Below are 17239 nucleotides of genomic sequence, written 5' to 3'. Positions count from 1 at the left end.
ATACAATGTATCTCAGGTAGCCATATAGTTGGTAAGGGTAAGTTTCCCTTTACAGAACTATTTCAAGAATGCTTAACAATAAGAGCACCAACATTTCACAATCCCTAACAAATTAATGAATCCAGTCAATGAACAAAGCCCGCTAAAAATCACAGAAGTAGAGGCAACCAGACACTGCAAAGCTCCTGATGGAAGTACACACCATCATCAACTACAAACCGTCCTAAAAGGCGGAAACTCTTAATCTGACTGCATTTCTAAATATACTAACTTACAGAAAATAGAAACTGCAATAAAAGAACATGTTAAACACCACTACAGCAAAATTCACACTCTGGATAATTACAAGACAAACAAGGCAAACAATCTGATTTAACAAAGTAAGTACTACAAGAAAAAAAGAGTGAGGGAAAACCAAAGATTTTAAAAGAGATCTGATAAGAGCCAATGCAACATACATATTATTTGGATCCTAATTCAAATCCATGTGTGATAAAAATTTTTTAGATGAAACAAAACAAGAAACTTGAGTATTAACTAGATAGTACATGTTTTAAAAATACTGTTTTGTTTTGTTTTGTTTTTAAGAGAGAGCATAAATATGAGTCCATGAAAGCTGGGAAGGGGCAAAGTGGGAGAGAAAGAGAATGTCAAACAGGATCCACACCCAGTGCAGAGCCCCAAGTAGTGTTCCTTCTAATCTACCCTAAGATCATGACCTGAGCAGAATGTTTAACCAACCGAGCCACCCAAGCACCCCATAACATGTTTTAAATTAAAATGTGAGAGAGGAAAATAAATAAATAAATAAAATGTGAGAGGGGGCGCCTAGGTGGCTCAGTCAGTTAAGCATCCAACCCTTGATTTCTGCTCAGTCATGATCTCAAGGTTGTGAGATAAAGCTCTGCATTAGCGTTCATGTTCAGCATGGAGTCTGCATGTCTCTCTCCTTCCCTCTTTGCTTTTCATCCAGTTCACGCACATGCTGGCTGTCTCAAATAAATAAAACCTTTAAAAAAAAAAGGTGACTAAAAAACTAACATATGGTACATAGCAGATGATTAAATAGTAGCGGCATAAAATTGTCAGGGCACATTCTGACCAACACAGCTTTCAGAATTTATCCTAAGGAATTAATCTGAATAAAGGAAAAAAGGTTGATAAGTCTTCAATGATGAGGTGTTACTGGATTTGTTTCTTCAAAGATGAAAATTCCAGGATTTAGAATGACTTAAAGGACCCTGAAATTCAGATTGAGGAGGTTAGATTTTGTTCTCTACTAAAAAGACCCCTGAAGGTATTAGAACAATGCACTTAAGCACTGTAATTCATCAAAGCATTAATTGCAATAAACCCTATAAACATAAAAAGCTGATTATTACAATAAACTACATACACTGGGACGCCTGGGTGGCGCAGTGGGTTAAGCAGCTGCCTTCAGCTCAGGTCATGATCCCAGCGTCCTGGGATCGAGTCCCACATTGGGCTCCTTGCTCGGCAGGGAGCCTGCTTCTCCCTCTGCCTCTGCCTGCCATTCTGTCTGCCTGTGCTCGCTCGCTCTCTCTCTGACAAATAAATAAATAAAATCTTAAAAAATAATAAATAAAAATAAAAAAATAAACTACATACACTGAAATACTACATGAAAAGAAAAAAAATCAAATAGGAAATGAGTAATTCCAAGAATTCAGTGCTTCCATCAGAAAGGAGAAGAGTAGCCCAAGAATGAATTTCTAAGAATTTATCCTACATAACACATACATTAAAAAAAAAAAAAAGTTTTAATGCACTGTCAATAGCAAAAGCAAAAAATAAAGTATATAATCTAAATGTCCATAAATAGTGAAATAAATGTTTCATCCATATGATGGTTTCCTATACAGCCTTAAAAGAACAAACTTTTTATGTACAGGATAATGAATAATTTTTTTTTTAAGGAAGGCTCCACGCCCAACTGGACTCAAACTCAAAACCCCAAGAGATCAAGAGTCAGATGCTCTACCGACTGCCAGCCAGGCACCCCAAGAATAATTTCTACGATAGACTGGTAAGTTAAAAAGGAAACAGGGACACTTAAGTGGCTCAGTCGGTTAATGCTCTGCCTTTGACTCAAGTCAAGATTCTAGTGTCTTAGGATCAAGTCCCACATCAGGCTCCTTTGCTCAGTGGGAAGCCTGCTTCTCCCTCTGTCCCTCCCCAATTTGTGCTCCAACAAATAAACAAAATCTTTAAAATAAATAAATAAAATTAAAAAGAAACAACCAAGATACAGAAAACTATCATATGCCAATATGTGAAAAAAGAATGGAAAGTATTTTACTAAGTTTTTTCTTTTAACTTTTTAAAAATAGCTTTATTTAACCTGATTTAGCTTTATAAAAATAATATTTTACTATTTTCTATGTGCAAGCATCTTTGGAAGAACATTTAAGAAACAGCAAACATCAGTTGCCTGTGGGCAGAGAAAGAGTGGGTAGCTGGGGTAATCAGGTTAGTAATGTTACCTATTTTAAAGACCTGAGTGGCTCAGTCAGTTAAGCATCTGCCGTCAGCTCAGGTCATGATCTTGGACTCCCAGGACTGAGTCCCTGCTCAGCAGGGAGTCTGCTTCCCCCTCTGCTCCTCACCCTGCTAGTGCTCTCTCAGGTAAGTAAGTAAAATCCTTTAAAAAAAAAAAAAAAAAGGGTGCCTGGGTGGCTCAAACTCTTAAGTGTCTGCCTTTGGCTCAGGTCATCTCTGGGTTCTGGGATCAAGCCCCCACATCAGGCTCTCAGCTCAGAAGGGAGTCGGCTTCTCCTTCGCCCTCTGCCTCTCCCCTCAACTCGTGCTATCCCTCCCTCCCCCAAATGAATAAATAAAATCTTTAAGAATGAAAAAACAGGGACGCCTGGGTGGCTCAGTGGGTTAAGCCTCTGCCTTCGGCTCAGGTCATGATCTCAGAGTCCTGGGATGGAGCCCCACATCGGGTTCTCTGCTCAGCAGGGAGCCTGCTTCCTCCTCTCTCTCTGCCTGCCTCTCTGCTTGCTTGTGATCTCTCTGTCAAATAAATAAAATGTTTAAAAAAAAAAAAAAAAAGAATGAAAAAACAGGGGCGCCTGGGTGGCTCAGTGGGTTAAGCCTCTGCCTTCAGCTCAGGTCATGATCTCAGGGTCCTGGGATCAAGCTCTGCATCAGGCTCTCTGCTCAGCAGGTAGCCTACTTCCTCCTCTCTGACTACTTGTGATCTGTCTCTCTCTCTCTCTCTCAAATAAATAAATAAAATCTTAAAAAAAAAAAGAATAAAAAAATAAAAATTAAATTACCTCCAAACACACACCCCAAAAACAAGGAAAGGAGAAAAAACTCCTCAACAATTAATTCTTAGATTTAGCTCAAATAATCAGGCACCTATTTCATTTACAACTTGTATGTATGTACTACCTACCTTATGTAACAACTGTTAATTTATAATGTAGAAAAAGGAGAATTTCCTTTTTTTAAAATAATGCTTAGGACAGGAACTATACTAGGTGCTCTTCTTAACTTCATTTAATCCTAAGAAGGATGTCAGACAAATTTTATACTTAGCCTTATTTTGCAAATGAGGAAAATAATGTTCAGAGAAGATAACCTACTGTCACACAACTAGTGAATTTTAATTTAATAATATATACAATTTTAAGTATAATACTCCATTTATTAATGAAAAGGGGGTACCATCACTACAACTAAAATATAGTATACTATTTAACTCTCATAAAGATTGAATGAAATGCTCTATAAAACAAACTTGTACTTGAGAACAGTTTAATTTTTAAAACTTGGGGAATCAGGACACCTGGGTGGCTCAGTCCATTATGCATCTGTCTTCAGCTCAAATCATGATCTCAGGGTCCTGGAATCAAGCCCCACGGAAGCCCATATCAGGCTCCCCGCTCAGTAGGGAGTCTGCTTTCCCCTCTCCCACTGCCCCTCCCCAACTCATGAGCACGTTCACTCTCTCTAATGAATAAATTAAATCTTCTTTTAAAAAGAGTAAATATTGGAGGGGGTCAATGGCAAAAAAACTGGGGGGCAAAGGATGAGAACTGACATTTTCTCCAAAGATACACAAAATGCCCATGAAAAGATGTTCAACATCATTAGCTACATAAGCAAAATAATGAGGTACCTGTTCACATCCACTAGAATGAGTATAAACAAAGACAAAAAATAATGAGTGTTAGTGAGGATGAGGAAAAATTGGAACCCTCATTCACTACTTGTGGAAATGAAGAGATGTGGTACCCTGGATAAAGTCTGGCAATTCTTCAGGAAGTGAGAGTTATCCTATAACCCAGCAATTCCATTCTTTCACATATACCCAAAAAATTAAAATCAAATATCCATCCAAAAACTCATAAACAAATGCTGAAAGCCACACTACTCACAACAGCCACAAAATGGAAACAAATTAAATATCCATTTTACAGATAAACTGGAGAATATTCAAAGAACTATTATTCTTATAAATAATATTCACATTGTATTATTACTCATAAAAAGGAAGGAAGTATGGACACAGACTCCAACACAGATGAATCTTTTTCTTAAAGGGGGGGAAGTGAGGGAGAGAATCTTAAGCAGGCTCCACACCCAGCACAGAGCCCGAGGAGTAGCTCAATCTCGCCACCCTGAGATCCTGACCTGAGCCAAAATCAAGAATCGGACATTTAACTGACTGAGCCACCCAGGTGCCCCAACAAGATGTATGAATCTTAAAAACATTGCGCTAAGTGAAAGAAAACAGGCACAAAAAGCCCCATCTGTTATGACTCCATCTATATGAAATATCCAGAAAAGCGGAAAGATTAGTGGTTGCCAGGAGCTGGAGAGGGGAGGGAGAGCAACTGCTAATGGATTCAAGTATTTCTTTTTGAGGCGATGAAAACATTCTAGATTTAGATGGTGATGATTAAGTAACTTTGTGAATCCACTAGAAACTACTGAATTGCACATTTTATAAGGGGGAGCTTTACAGTTTGTGAAATATATATCTCTCTCTCAATTTTAAAATGTAGATAAGAAAAAAATGAGACTAAACCAAGTCAGGTATTCATAATTTTTACAGAAAAATTTGTATCTGTGACTCCTTAAAAAAAAAAAAAAAAAAAAAAAGATTGGGATAAAATCTCTTTTATATATTAAAGCTGAGGAGAACGTTCTTTCTACTATACACTCATTCCTTTAATGGTACTTGTTTTCTATGTTTACTTACATGTTGTATTTCCTGCTGGCTGGCTCGGTAGTTTTTCTTGGTTAAATTGTCCACCAGGTAGCTGATTTGAGACAAGGCCAGCGAGAGCGAGTCAAGATTCATTGCTGGTTGGGGCGGAAGCAGGCGGCCGAGCCCGGCGCAAAATCACCATTATTCCCCTTTAGTCACCTCAGAGGCAGGTTAATGCTTTCCTTGTAATTAGCCTATATCTGATGTCTGTACAGTGTCTTCAGTTCTTCTTTACCAGGGGTATTACTCTGTTCTGAAACATGGCACCTGTTTTAAAAAAAGAAAAGGATAAAAATCAGATTTTTTATTTAGTTTTTTACTAGGAGAAAAAGAGTTAAAACATTATCATCTCTCCATCTTAGTACCTGAAATCCCACTAAAGACTCAGGGAAAAAAAATTAGTATGTCTCAACCACCAATTACAGAAGATGCCAAGTCTGAAAAGTAGGCAGGGCCAATATAAAAAGAAGTATCCCCCCTTAAAAAGCTGGAGTTTAGCAAGACAACCTGTATTATCTGGATGTCTATTTATAAATCTACTTCAAAATGATTATTTATACTATACCCTTTAGAAACAGGAAAGTACTTAGAATTAGGGTTCATGGAAAAAAACATTCATCTGACATTTTCCATTTTCTGTTCCTCTTCCCAGAGCATCTACAGCCTATTTACAAGATCCCATTTATTTAACTAAGTTAATGTGCATTAACTTTCATGCACGGTTTTGCAATCCGTTTGGTCCTACAGCTGTACCTTAGGGTATATGTTTCAGGTATTTGAATCACTGTCTCAAAGGCAAGTAAGGGCTTCAGAACCCAAATTCCTTCCCACATTGATGAGAATTTTACTAGGAAGATTTAGAAAGGGAAGCCCAAAGCAGAAAATGACAGGATGCTTATCAGTTTAATTCCAACCATGGGCTGAGTCCAAGTAACTATTCTGTATTACAAAAAAAGTGAGGGGGAGGGAAACCACAAATTTTTCTTATGAATTCATCAAGTATTGCTGCTGAAACACAAAAATCTGAAAACAGATGAACTTACATACAACTTCATGCTGTGAAATCAGCTCATAATTTCATTACAATCAGAAAATTCACAAAGATTAAAAGACCCTCTTAAGGGCATTTAAAACCTTTACCTTTAACAATTTCTAAACGAATTAGAAACACTACATTGTTTTGTTCTGTTTCATGTTATACACAGCAAAAGCTGGACCAACGGTATCCCTACACGTGCTCATCAAAAAAGAATAGGAGAGGCCTGAAAATGTGCCAAGATGTTTTTTGTTCATTCTAAATAACATGTGAGAAGTTAAAGACAAATTGCATTACTATCTATCCATTACATGCAACTAGACTTGCCTGCTATAAATCTTAGAGAAGCTTTCTTCATGTTCTGGTCATAGCTCATTTTCTGTATCAGACCAATAAAATTATCCAAGTTCGAGAACATACTAACAAGAAGACAGGCAAAAAGAGGACTCATCAGACTATTAACAACGGTATTGTGTACAACATTTTTAAATTTAAATTGGCAATACTACAAAAAGTGTTTATTGCGCTATCCTTAAACCTTTAATTCCACTATTAGGAATGTATCCCCGCCCCCCAAAAAAGTCTCTCTCCATACCTATGAGTTCTTTTTGCCTCAAGAACTCAAAGGACACATATTTTCAGGTAAGTCTATCTCAGTAAAAAGAAAAAGTGAAGTAAAACAGTAAAAAGTAACTCTTCGGGAGCACCCAGGTGGCTCAGCTAGGTGTCAGACTCGATTTCAGCTCAGGTCATGATCTCCAGGTTGTCTGGCCAGCAACAGGCTCCAACACTCAGCAGAGAGTTGGCTTGACTTCAGATTCTCTCCCTCTGCCCCTCCTTTGGCTCAATGCATTCCCAAATAAATAAATCTTAAAAAAAAAGAAAAAAAGTCTTAGTTGAATCTAAAGAAAGCCCTTGACTATACAGTGAAACTACAAAACTCTGCTGAAATCAAAGATGACACAAACAAATGGATACAAATGTTAATAGATTAGAAGAGCTAATACTCTTAAATGTCCACACCACCCATTCAGCAGGTTAAGCATCTGAAACTTGATTTCCGTTCAGGTCATGATCTCAGAATTTTGAGACAGAGCACCATATCAGACTCAGCAGTGAGCATGGTGCCTGCTTAAGATCCTCTCTCTCTCCCTCCCTCCCACACTAAAAAAAACTAATAAAAATAAAATAATTTTTTTTTTCAATTTAAAAACTGAATGGTTCCTTGGTGGCTCAGTGGTTTAAGCCTCTGCCTTTTGCCCAGGTCATGATCTCAGGGTCTTGGAATCGAGCTCCAAATCGGGCTCTCTGCTCAGCAGGGAGCCTGCTTCCCCCTCTTTCTCTGCCTGCCACTCTGCCTACTTGTAATAAATAAAATCTTTTTAAAATTTTTTGGAAAAAAAAAAAAAATGTCCATGTCAAGGGTGCCTAGGTGGCTCAGTGGGCTAAGCATCTGCCTTTCGCTCAGGTCATGATTCTGAGGTCCTGGGGCCAAGCCATGCATCAGGCTCCTTCTCCCTCTAATCTTCTCCCCCCACCCCCACCCTCCTTGGTGTTAATGTGCTCTCTGTGAAATAAATAAAATCTTTTAAAAATTTTAATTAAAAAATAAATAAATAAAATGTCCATGCCACTCAAAGCCATGTAGATTCAACACAAACCCTATGAAAATTCCAATGGCATTTTTCACATAAATAGGAAAAAAATCCTAAATTGGTATGGAACCACAAAAGATCCTCAAAAGCCCAAGCAATCATGAGAAAGAGAACAAAACCAGGGGCTCCTGGGTGGCTCAGACTGTTTAAGCATCTGCCTTCGGCTCAGGTCATGATCCCAAAGTTCTGGGACTGAGCCCTGCATGAGGGTCCCTGGCTCAGCAGAGAGCCTCCTTCTCCTTCTTTTGCAGTTCCCCCTGCCTGTGCTCTCTGGCTCTCACTTGCTCTCTGTCAAATAAATAAATGAAGTCTTCACAATAAAAGAACAAAACTGGAGGCATCACACTTCTTGAACTCCAACTGTACTACAAAGCTACAGCAATTAAAACCATATGGTACCAGCATAAGAACAGACCCACAGACCAAAACAACAGAACAGAAAGCACATACAGTCAAACAGTACTTGGTAAGGGAGACAAAGCAACCAATGGAGAAAGGATAGTCTCTTCAATAAACAGTACTAGGAAAATTGGATAACTACATGCAGAAAAATCAAAGTGGACTTCTATCTTACACCACTCACAAAAATTAACTCAAAATGGATCAAAAACTTAAACATAAGGCCTGATACCAAACAAATTCCTAGACAAAAACATACAAAGGAGGGCACCTGGGTGGCTCAGTGGATTAAAGCCTCTGCTTTCGGCTCGGGTCATGGTCCCAGGGTCCTGGGATGGGGCCCCACATCCAGCTCTCTGCTCAGCAGGGAGCCTGCTTCGCCCTCTCTCTCTGCCTGCCTCTCTGCCTACTTGTGATCTCTGTCAAATAAATTAAAATCTTTAAACAAACAAACACACAAAGGAAACTTTTAGGGCAAGTCTTGGCAATGATTTCATTTTTTAACATGATACCAAAAGCACAGCAAACGAAAAAAATAACAAATGCGACATCAAAATTAAAAGTTTCTTCACAACCAAAGAAAAGACAAAATGGAAAGGCAACCTACAGAATAGAGAATATCTGCAAAACACGTACCAGATAAGAGGTTAATGTACTAAATTTATTTAATTCATTTGAGAGACAAAGAGTACAAGAGGAAAGCCAGAGGGAGAGAGAAGCAGACTCCCTGCTCCTGCTGAGCTCAAAGCCAGACATGGGGCTTGATCCCAGGACCTGCAGATCATGACCTGAACCAAAGGCAAACACCCAACCATCTAAGCCACCCAGGCACCTCTATACTAAACTTATTTAAAAAAATTTTAAAAAAATTAAAATAAACCCTCCTACAACTCAGTAACAAAAAAAATCAAAATCCAATTAAAAAATGGGCAGAGAACCTAAACAGACATTTTCCCAAAGACAACATCAAAGTAGCAAACAGGTATCTGCAAAGGTGTTCATCACTAATCATCAAGGGAAATGCATATCAAAATCAGGATAAAGGGGCACCTGGGTGACTCAGTGGGTTAAGCCTCTGCCTTTGGCTCAGGTCATGATCTCAGGGTCCTGGGATCGAGCCCCGCATCGGGCTCTCTGCTCAGCAGGGAGCCTGCTTCCTCCTCTCTCTCTGCCTGCCTCTCTACGTACTTGTGATCTCTATCTGTCAAATAAATAAATAAATTTTTTTTAAAAACAGGATAAAGTATCATCTTACACCTGTAAGACGGGCTAGCAACAAAAACACAAGAGATAACTGTTGGAGAGGATATAGAGAAAAAGGAAACTTTGGGCACTGCTGACTGGACTGTAAAGTGGTTCTACAACTATGAAGAACTAGTAGAACAGTAGAACAGTGCTGAAAAGCCTCAAAAAATTAAAAATAGGGGTGCCTTGCTGGCTCAATCAGTAAAGCATGTGACTCTGGATCTCAGGATTTTGAGTTCAAGACCCACTCTGGGCACAGAGCCCACTTTAAAAACTATTTTTTTTTTTTTTAATTAAAAATAAAACTACCAGGGTGACTGGGTGGCTCAGTGGGTTAAGCCTCTGCCTTCAGCTCAGGTCATGATCTCAGGGTTCTAGGATCGAGCCCTGCATCGGGCCCTCTGCTCAGCAGGGAGCCTGCTTCTTCCCCCCATCTCTACCTAACTACTTGTAATTTGTAATCGCGCTCTCTGTGCCAAATAAATAAATAAAATCTTAAAAAATAAAAATAAAAATAAAATTACCATACATTCCAGCAATCCCACTTCTGGGTATATATCCAAAGGTAATGAAAAGATGTTACTGAAGAGATATATGCACTCTTATGTTTACTGCACCAATATTCTAATAATCAAGATATGAAAACAACCAGGATGCGTGGATGGCTCAGTTGGAACGTGTGACTCTTGATCTCAAGGTTGTGAGTTCAAGCCCCACACTGGGTATAGAAATTACTTAAAAATAAAATGTTTAGCCTTCGGCTCTGGTCATGATTCCAGGGTTCAAGGACTGAGCCCTGAATCGGGCTTCCTGCTTGGCGGGAAGCCTGCTTCTCCCTCTCTCACCATGTGAGAGATAGATGCCGAGGTACTGGTATATCTGGTTGTGTTCCCTCTCTCATCGTGTCTCTCCCTGTCAAATCAATAAATAAAATCTTTTAGAAAAAATAAAATCAAATAACATTTAAAAATAAACTCTTTAAAAAAATTTATGGAAACAACCTAAGTGTCTGTCAATAGATGAATGGAAAAAGATACACACACACACAGAGGAATACTTTTCAGTCCTGGAGGGAAAAAAAAAATACTGCCATTTGTGACAATATGGCAGGCCTTGAGAACATTATGCTGAGATAAATAAGACTGAATAAGACAGACACTATATAATATCCATTATTATGGGATCTTAAAAACAATTCAGAAACAGAATATTGTGGTTGGTGGGAAGTAAAAGGGGGTGATGGTGGTAGTAGTGGTTATGATGAAGGTGGTCAACAGGTAACTTTCAGTTATAATGATTAAGTCCTAAGGATGTAACATAGGCCATGGTAATTATAGAGTAAATCTTAAAAGTTCTCATCAAAAGGGAAAAATAATTTTTTTCCTATGGGAGGTAGTAGATTTGTTGTTCTTTTTAAGCAGGCTCCAAGCCCAGGGTGGAGCCCAGCACAGAGCCCAACACAGGGCCTGAACTCAAGAACCTTGGATCTAAGACCTGAGGTGAGAGCAAGAGCTAGACACTTAACAAACTGCACCTGGATAGTGCTAGATGTTAACTATATTCATCAGAGTGATCCCTTCACAATATACAGAAATACTGAATCATTCTTTGTTGTATACCTGGCACTATTATAATATTCTTTGTAGACTCTATCTCAATCTAAATAAATAAATAATTTAAAAACCAAACTCAAGGGGTACCTGGGTGACTCAGTTGTTAAGCATCTGCCTTCAGCCCAGGTCATGATCTCAGCGTCCTAGGATCAAGCTCTGTATCAGGCTCCCTCCTCAGTGGGAGCTTGCTTCTCCCTCTCCAGCAACCCTGTTCTTGTGTTCCCTCTCTCTCTGTCATAAATAAAATCTTAAAAAAAAAAAAAAAACACCTCAAAAAACCAGAGTGAAGTAGTTATCAGGGGGTGGAGAAATGAGTGTTTAAGGGTAAAAACTTGCAATAAATAAGTCCTAGAGCTCTAATACACAATACAGTGATTATACACAACAAAACTGTATCACAGGGGTGCCTGGGTAGCTCAGTCAGTTAAGTGTCTGATTCTCAGTTTTGGTTCAGGTCATGATCTCACGGGTGTGGGATCAGGCCCCAAGTCAGGTTCTACACTCAGCAGGGAGTCTGCTTGAGGTTTTCCGTCCTCTCCCTCTGCCCCTCGCCCCACTCACACGCCGCATGCTCTTTCTCTCTCCCTTTCTCAAATAAACAAATCTTTAAATTAAAAAAGTTGATTCATGGGGTACCTGGGTGGCTCAGTTGGTTAAGCGACTGCCTTCAGCTCAGGTCATGATCCCAGAGTCCTGGGATCAAGTCCCACATCAGGATCCCAGCTCTGTGGGGAGACTGCTTCTCCCTCTGACTTTCTCCCCTCTCATGCTGTGTCTCTCTCTCAAATAAATAAATAAATCTTAAAAATTTTTTTTAAAAAGTTGATTCAGGCAAGAATTACCTTAAAAACCTCAGGTAAAAGGTTGCTGGCACAGCTGCATACTACTACCCAACAAATTACCTACTAATTGCAAAAGAAAAAAAATGTGCCTTTATAATACAGCTATGGCAGTCACTACCTTAACTAAAAAAGTACTTTATTACTAATGGTAAATCTGCCCAACATATGTGTCTACTGATGTGTTACAATATGAAGTTATCACCTTGACACATAAACATAAACAACATTAATATATGGCTAATACCTCTGTATCTATCAATTCCCAGGAAATAAAAGGTTAAAGGGAAAGGTTTAAACTACAGAGGAGATCTTATCAGATAAATGCAAGTACTGGTTCATTCTACCAAGCCACTGGCCTGCTCTTTTCTTTTTTTTTCTTTTTCTTTTTTTTTTTTGGCCTGTACTTTTCAGAAGGTCAGTAGAGAGAGAAAAAATGGGGTCTATTCTGATTATGAAACTACAATACAAAAGCAAAATGTGAACCTTAATGAAATCATGACTCAAAAAAGTTATTAAAAACAGGGTAGCACAGTCGGCTGAGTGTCAAACTCTTGGATTTGCCTTGGGTTGTGACCTCTGCACTCAGTGCAGAGTCTGTTTTGGACTCTCCTGCCTTCAAATAAATAAATACATCTTAAAAGTTGTAAAAGTTATTCTTTAGGCAACTGGAGTTTTTATAAGAGTATTTAATATTCTTAGCTGTAGTGTGTCTATGCAAGAATGTCTTTTTTTTTTTTTTAAAGGATGCCTCGGGCACCTGGTCGGCTCAGTTGGCTAAGCGGCTGCCTTCAGCTTAGGTCATGATTTCAGGGTCCTGGGATAGAGCCCACATCCAGCATCCTGCTCAGCAGTGAGTCTGCTTCTCTCACTCTCCTTCTGTGCTCTTCCTCTCTCAAATAAATAAATAAAATCTTAAAAAAAAAAAAAAGAGGGGACACCTGGGTGGCTCAGTGGCTTAAGCCTCTGCCTTCAGCTCAGGTCATGATCCCAGAGTTCTAGGATCGAGCCCCATCAAGGTCTCTGCTTGGCAGGGAGCCTGCTTCCCCCACGCTCTCTGCCTGCCTCTCTGCCTACTTGTGATCTGTCAAATAAATAAATAAATCTTAAAAAAAAAAAGAAAAAGGATGTCTTAATTTGCAGGAGATATATGCAAGTGTATGTATCTTCAAACCAGTAAAAATACATAAATAGGGATGGGCAAAATGGTGAGGGGGAGCAGGAGGTTCAGAGTTCCAGAATGAGTAATGAAGGAATGAAAGGTAAACCATATAGAATATAATCAATAGTACAGTAATAATGTTGTATGTTGACAGACGGTAGCAACACTTGTGATAAGCGTAACATGGAACTGTCACATCACTATGTTGTACACCTGAAATTAACACTGTCCAATATACTTCAATAAAAAATACACGAATATCAGGAATGCCTTGGTGGCTCAGTCGGTTAAGCCACTGCATTCAGCTCAGGTCATGATCCCAGGGTCCTGGGATCGAGTCCTGTATCCGACTCCTTGCTCGGCAGGGAGCCTGTTTCCTCTCTCCCCCTGCTTGTGCGCGTGCTCTCTGACAAATAAATAAATAAAATATTTTTAAAAAAGAGAGAGAGAGAAATATACGAATAACAGAAAAAGTTATTATGGTAAGATGTTAATTGTTGAATCTAGGAAGCAAGTATGTTGCTCTACACTGTACTATTTTCATCCTTCTGCACATATGAAATTTTTCTTAATAAAACTAGGGATAGGACACCTGGCCTGGGTGGCTCAGTCAGTTGAGTGGCTGCCTTTAGCTCAAGTCATGATCCGGCTCCCTGCTCAGTGGGGAGCCTACCTCTCCCTCTTCTTCTGCCTGCCACTCTGCCTACTTGTACTCTCTCTCTGTCAAATAAATAAATAAAATCTTAAAAATAAAAAAAAAATAAAACTAGGGATGAGGGACATGTATTACTTTTATAACTTAAAACAAAGATTACAAGCATGTAATATGATTTCCAAAAACTGACTTTCTTTAAAGAATTTATTTTAGAGAGAGCAAGAGAGAGGGAGAGCACAGAGGGAGGGACAAAGAAAGAATCTCAAGCAGAATCCCTGCACCACACTCAGGGCTCAATCCCACAACCATGAATCATGGCCTGAGCTGAAAACAGGTACCAGAAGCTCAACCAGACTGAGCCACTCAGGTGTCCCCCAAAAGTTGACTTTATACTCAACAGTATTTTAGCTTTTATGGCTATAAAGTAGTTTTTATAAAATGAAGTTTAAGTAGTAGCAATTTTTTTAAATCCAAAATTTAAACCCACAGGACAAGCAACTACACATAACAAAAGGCTAGATCAAAAGTGACTGAACCTCTATACCACCCCTCCCATTTGTAAAAATAAGGCCTCATCTAAAGCAGAGCTTTCCCAAAATGGTAGATCTTTAAGAGCTGAGAGGTAACAATCTTCTACGACCTCAAGACAGTCTCCTAGATTGCTCTGGAGAGCAGCTCAAACCAGTTTACCCTTTGATAACATCAGCTGGTTAACAGAAGGAAGTATTCAGGACAAGCAAAGTGGATGAGATAGATGATGCTCTATCATCTAACATCTGCTATAAGAGTTTGCTGAAAAGCAAGTAGCTGTCAATCTCCCACAGAACTGTTGGGGAAGTTTACATATGCCACAGAGTACAGCCAGGCCAGCCAAGATGTGACTAACTGGTCCAGCATGATGATATGGAAAGGCTGAGTAGCAGGTTCTTGAGAGAAGGAACTAAAACTCCTATTATTTCTTGTCTTCTCTGTTTTGGTGACATGTGAGACAGCTGTAATGTCTTACAATGTGCAATGTACACAAATTCTCATATTAAATGTTTATCATTACTTTTACCTAATTATTTTTACTGCTGGGCTCAAATACATTCAAAAATGTTCAAAAATCAATTATCATATTTTGTCGAAAAAGAAGATAAAGGGCCATCACCTTTAAGTATTTCAATGTTGGGTTGCCTGGGTAGCACAGTGTACTGAGCGTCCAGCTCTTGGTTTTGGCTCAGGTCATGACCTCACGGGTCCTGGGATTGAGCCCTGTGTTGCCTCCACACTCAGCAGAGAGTCTACTTGAAGATTTTCTCCCTCTGCCTCTTCCAGCTGCTAACACATATGGGGGTGCTCTCTCAAATAAGTAAAATCCTTAAAAAAAAAAAAAAAAAACTCTCCCTCTGCCCCTTCCCCAGCTTGTATTCTATCTCTCAAATAAACATTAAATATTCCAATTTTAAGTCTTTGAATGGATCTAAAGATATCTTAAATATACCACATTTATGCAAATGAAATTTCTCTGACGACGACTGTCAATAATCTGGAGATCATTAAAACGTATGTAGACTTTTCAAACCATAAAACCGACATAAACCTGACTGCAGAAACAAGTTCAATTTCATTAAACTATTAAACTATTTCATTAAACTATTTCATTAAACTATTCAATTTACTATTACACCATTCCTTATTTCATAAGGATTGTATAAAATTTCCCAAATGATCTCCTTCCATTTCATTCCAGGACACTCTATAAAAAACCTTTATTTGCTAACAATGGCACTCCTATTAATTCAAATGCTTGAGTCTAACTCCATTCCATATGAATACCTTAGATGCTACAGAAAAAAGTAAACACTTTCTCAAGGGGCTTAAGAGAATAAATACAGATTTTATTGTTCTGCTATGCAACGAAGGCAACTGTGTTTAAGAACTGGGAGATGGATGGGTGCCTGGGTGGCTCAGTCAGAAGAGCACGATTTTTATCTCAGGGTTTTGAGTTCGAAGCCCATGCTGGGTTTAGGAATTACTTAAATAAATTTAAAAGAAAAAAAGATCTGGGAGATGGGACAGAGACCTATTTAAAATGCTGACTCCTGGGACACCTGGGTGGCTCAGTGGGTTAAAGCCTCTCTCTGCCTTTGGCTCAGCCCTGCACTGGGCTCTCTGCTCAGCCAGGAGCCTGCTTCCTCCTCTCTCTGCCTGCCTCTCTGCCTACGTGTAATCTCTGTCAAATACATACATACATACATACATACATACATAAAATGCTGACTCCTAAGCACCACCCTACACCAACAGAATCAAAATCCTTGAGGAAAGAATATTTTTTTTAAAGATTTTTTTTTTAATTTTATTTATTTATTTGACAGACAAAGATCACAAGTAGGCAGAGAGGCAGAGGAGGAAGCAGGCTCCCTGCCAAGCAGAGAGCCTGATGCGGGGCTTGATCCCAGGATCCTGAGACCATGACCTGAGCTGAAAGCAGAGGCTTTTTAACCCACTGAGCCACCCAGGCACCCCGAAAATGTTTTTTTAAAAGTATACCAAACCAGGGCACCTAGATGGCTCAGTTAGTTGAGTGTCTAACTTCAGCTCAGGTCATGATCTCAGGGTCCTGGGAGTGGGCCCCACATCAGGCTCCACACAGGGCAGGGGGAGTCTGCTTCTCCCTCTGCTCCTTTCCCCCTCTGGCTCCTGCTCTTTCATACAAATAAAAATTTTTTTTTAAAGTGTATCAGGGGCACCTGCGTGGCTCAGTGGTTAAGCCTCTGCTTAACCACTCAGGTCATGATCTCGGGATCCTGGGATCAAGCCCCACATCGGGCTCTCTGCTCAGTGGGGAGCATGCTTCCCCCTCTCTCTGCCTGCCTCTCTGCCTACTTGAGATCTCTCGCTCTGTCAAATAAATAAATAAAATATTAAAAAAAAAAAAAAGTGTATCAAACTGGGTGCCTGGGTGGCTCAGTAGGTTAAGAAACTGCCTTCAGCTCAGGTCATGATCCTGGAGTCCCGGGACGGAGTTCCACATCGAGCTCCCTGCTCTGCCAGGAGCCTGCTTCTCCCTCTGACCCTCCTGCCTCTCATGTTCTCTCTTTTTCTCTCTCAAATAAATAGAAGAAGAAGAAGAAGAAGATGAAGAAGAAGAAGGAGGAGGAGGAGGAGGAGGAGGAGAAAGAAGAAGAAGAAAGAAGAAGAGTATTAAACCTTAATGCAATCTCTACTAAGATGACAAGGAAAGCCCTTCACATTTGTTCCTTTTTCTCTCCTTAACTTCCAATTGGGCCAAAGATACCTTTGTAAAGGCAATTTGGTCTCCCATTGCACTGAACCCAGAAATCCTGGCATTATCACATAACTTGCTCTAGGTTTAAATATCAACAGGTACTTCAAGAAGCTAAA

The 17239-nt window shown here is 39.4% G+C and overlaps 1 protein-coding gene across 8 annotated transcripts in view; it reads right to left on the bottom strand.

The window, feature by feature from the left end:
- CNOT1 (CCR4-NOT transcription complex subunit 1) overlaps positions 1 to 17239 on the bottom strand; it is a 111662-nt gene that overhangs the window by 77127 nt on the left and 17296 nt on the right. For all 8 annotated transcript variants that reach the window (XM_082712366.1, XM_082712370.1, XM_082712368.1 and 5 more), the window contains exon 2: positions 5237 to 5512. In XM_082712366.1, the coding sequence (XP_082568492.1) occupies positions 5237 to 5338 (102 nt within the window). In that variant the 5' untranslated portion in view covers positions 5339 to 5512. The remainder of the gene's footprint in view (positions 1 to 5236; positions 5513 to 17239) is intronic.

Source organism: Mustela nivalis (assembly GCF_964662115.1).
Source record: "Mustela nivalis genome assembly, chromosome: 18".
Taxonomy (NCBI): domain Eukaryota; kingdom Metazoa; phylum Chordata; class Mammalia; order Carnivora; family Mustelidae; genus Mustela; species Mustela nivalis.
Note: the sequence above shows the minus strand (reverse complement) of the source record. Positions and strands in the feature narration are given on the sequence as shown.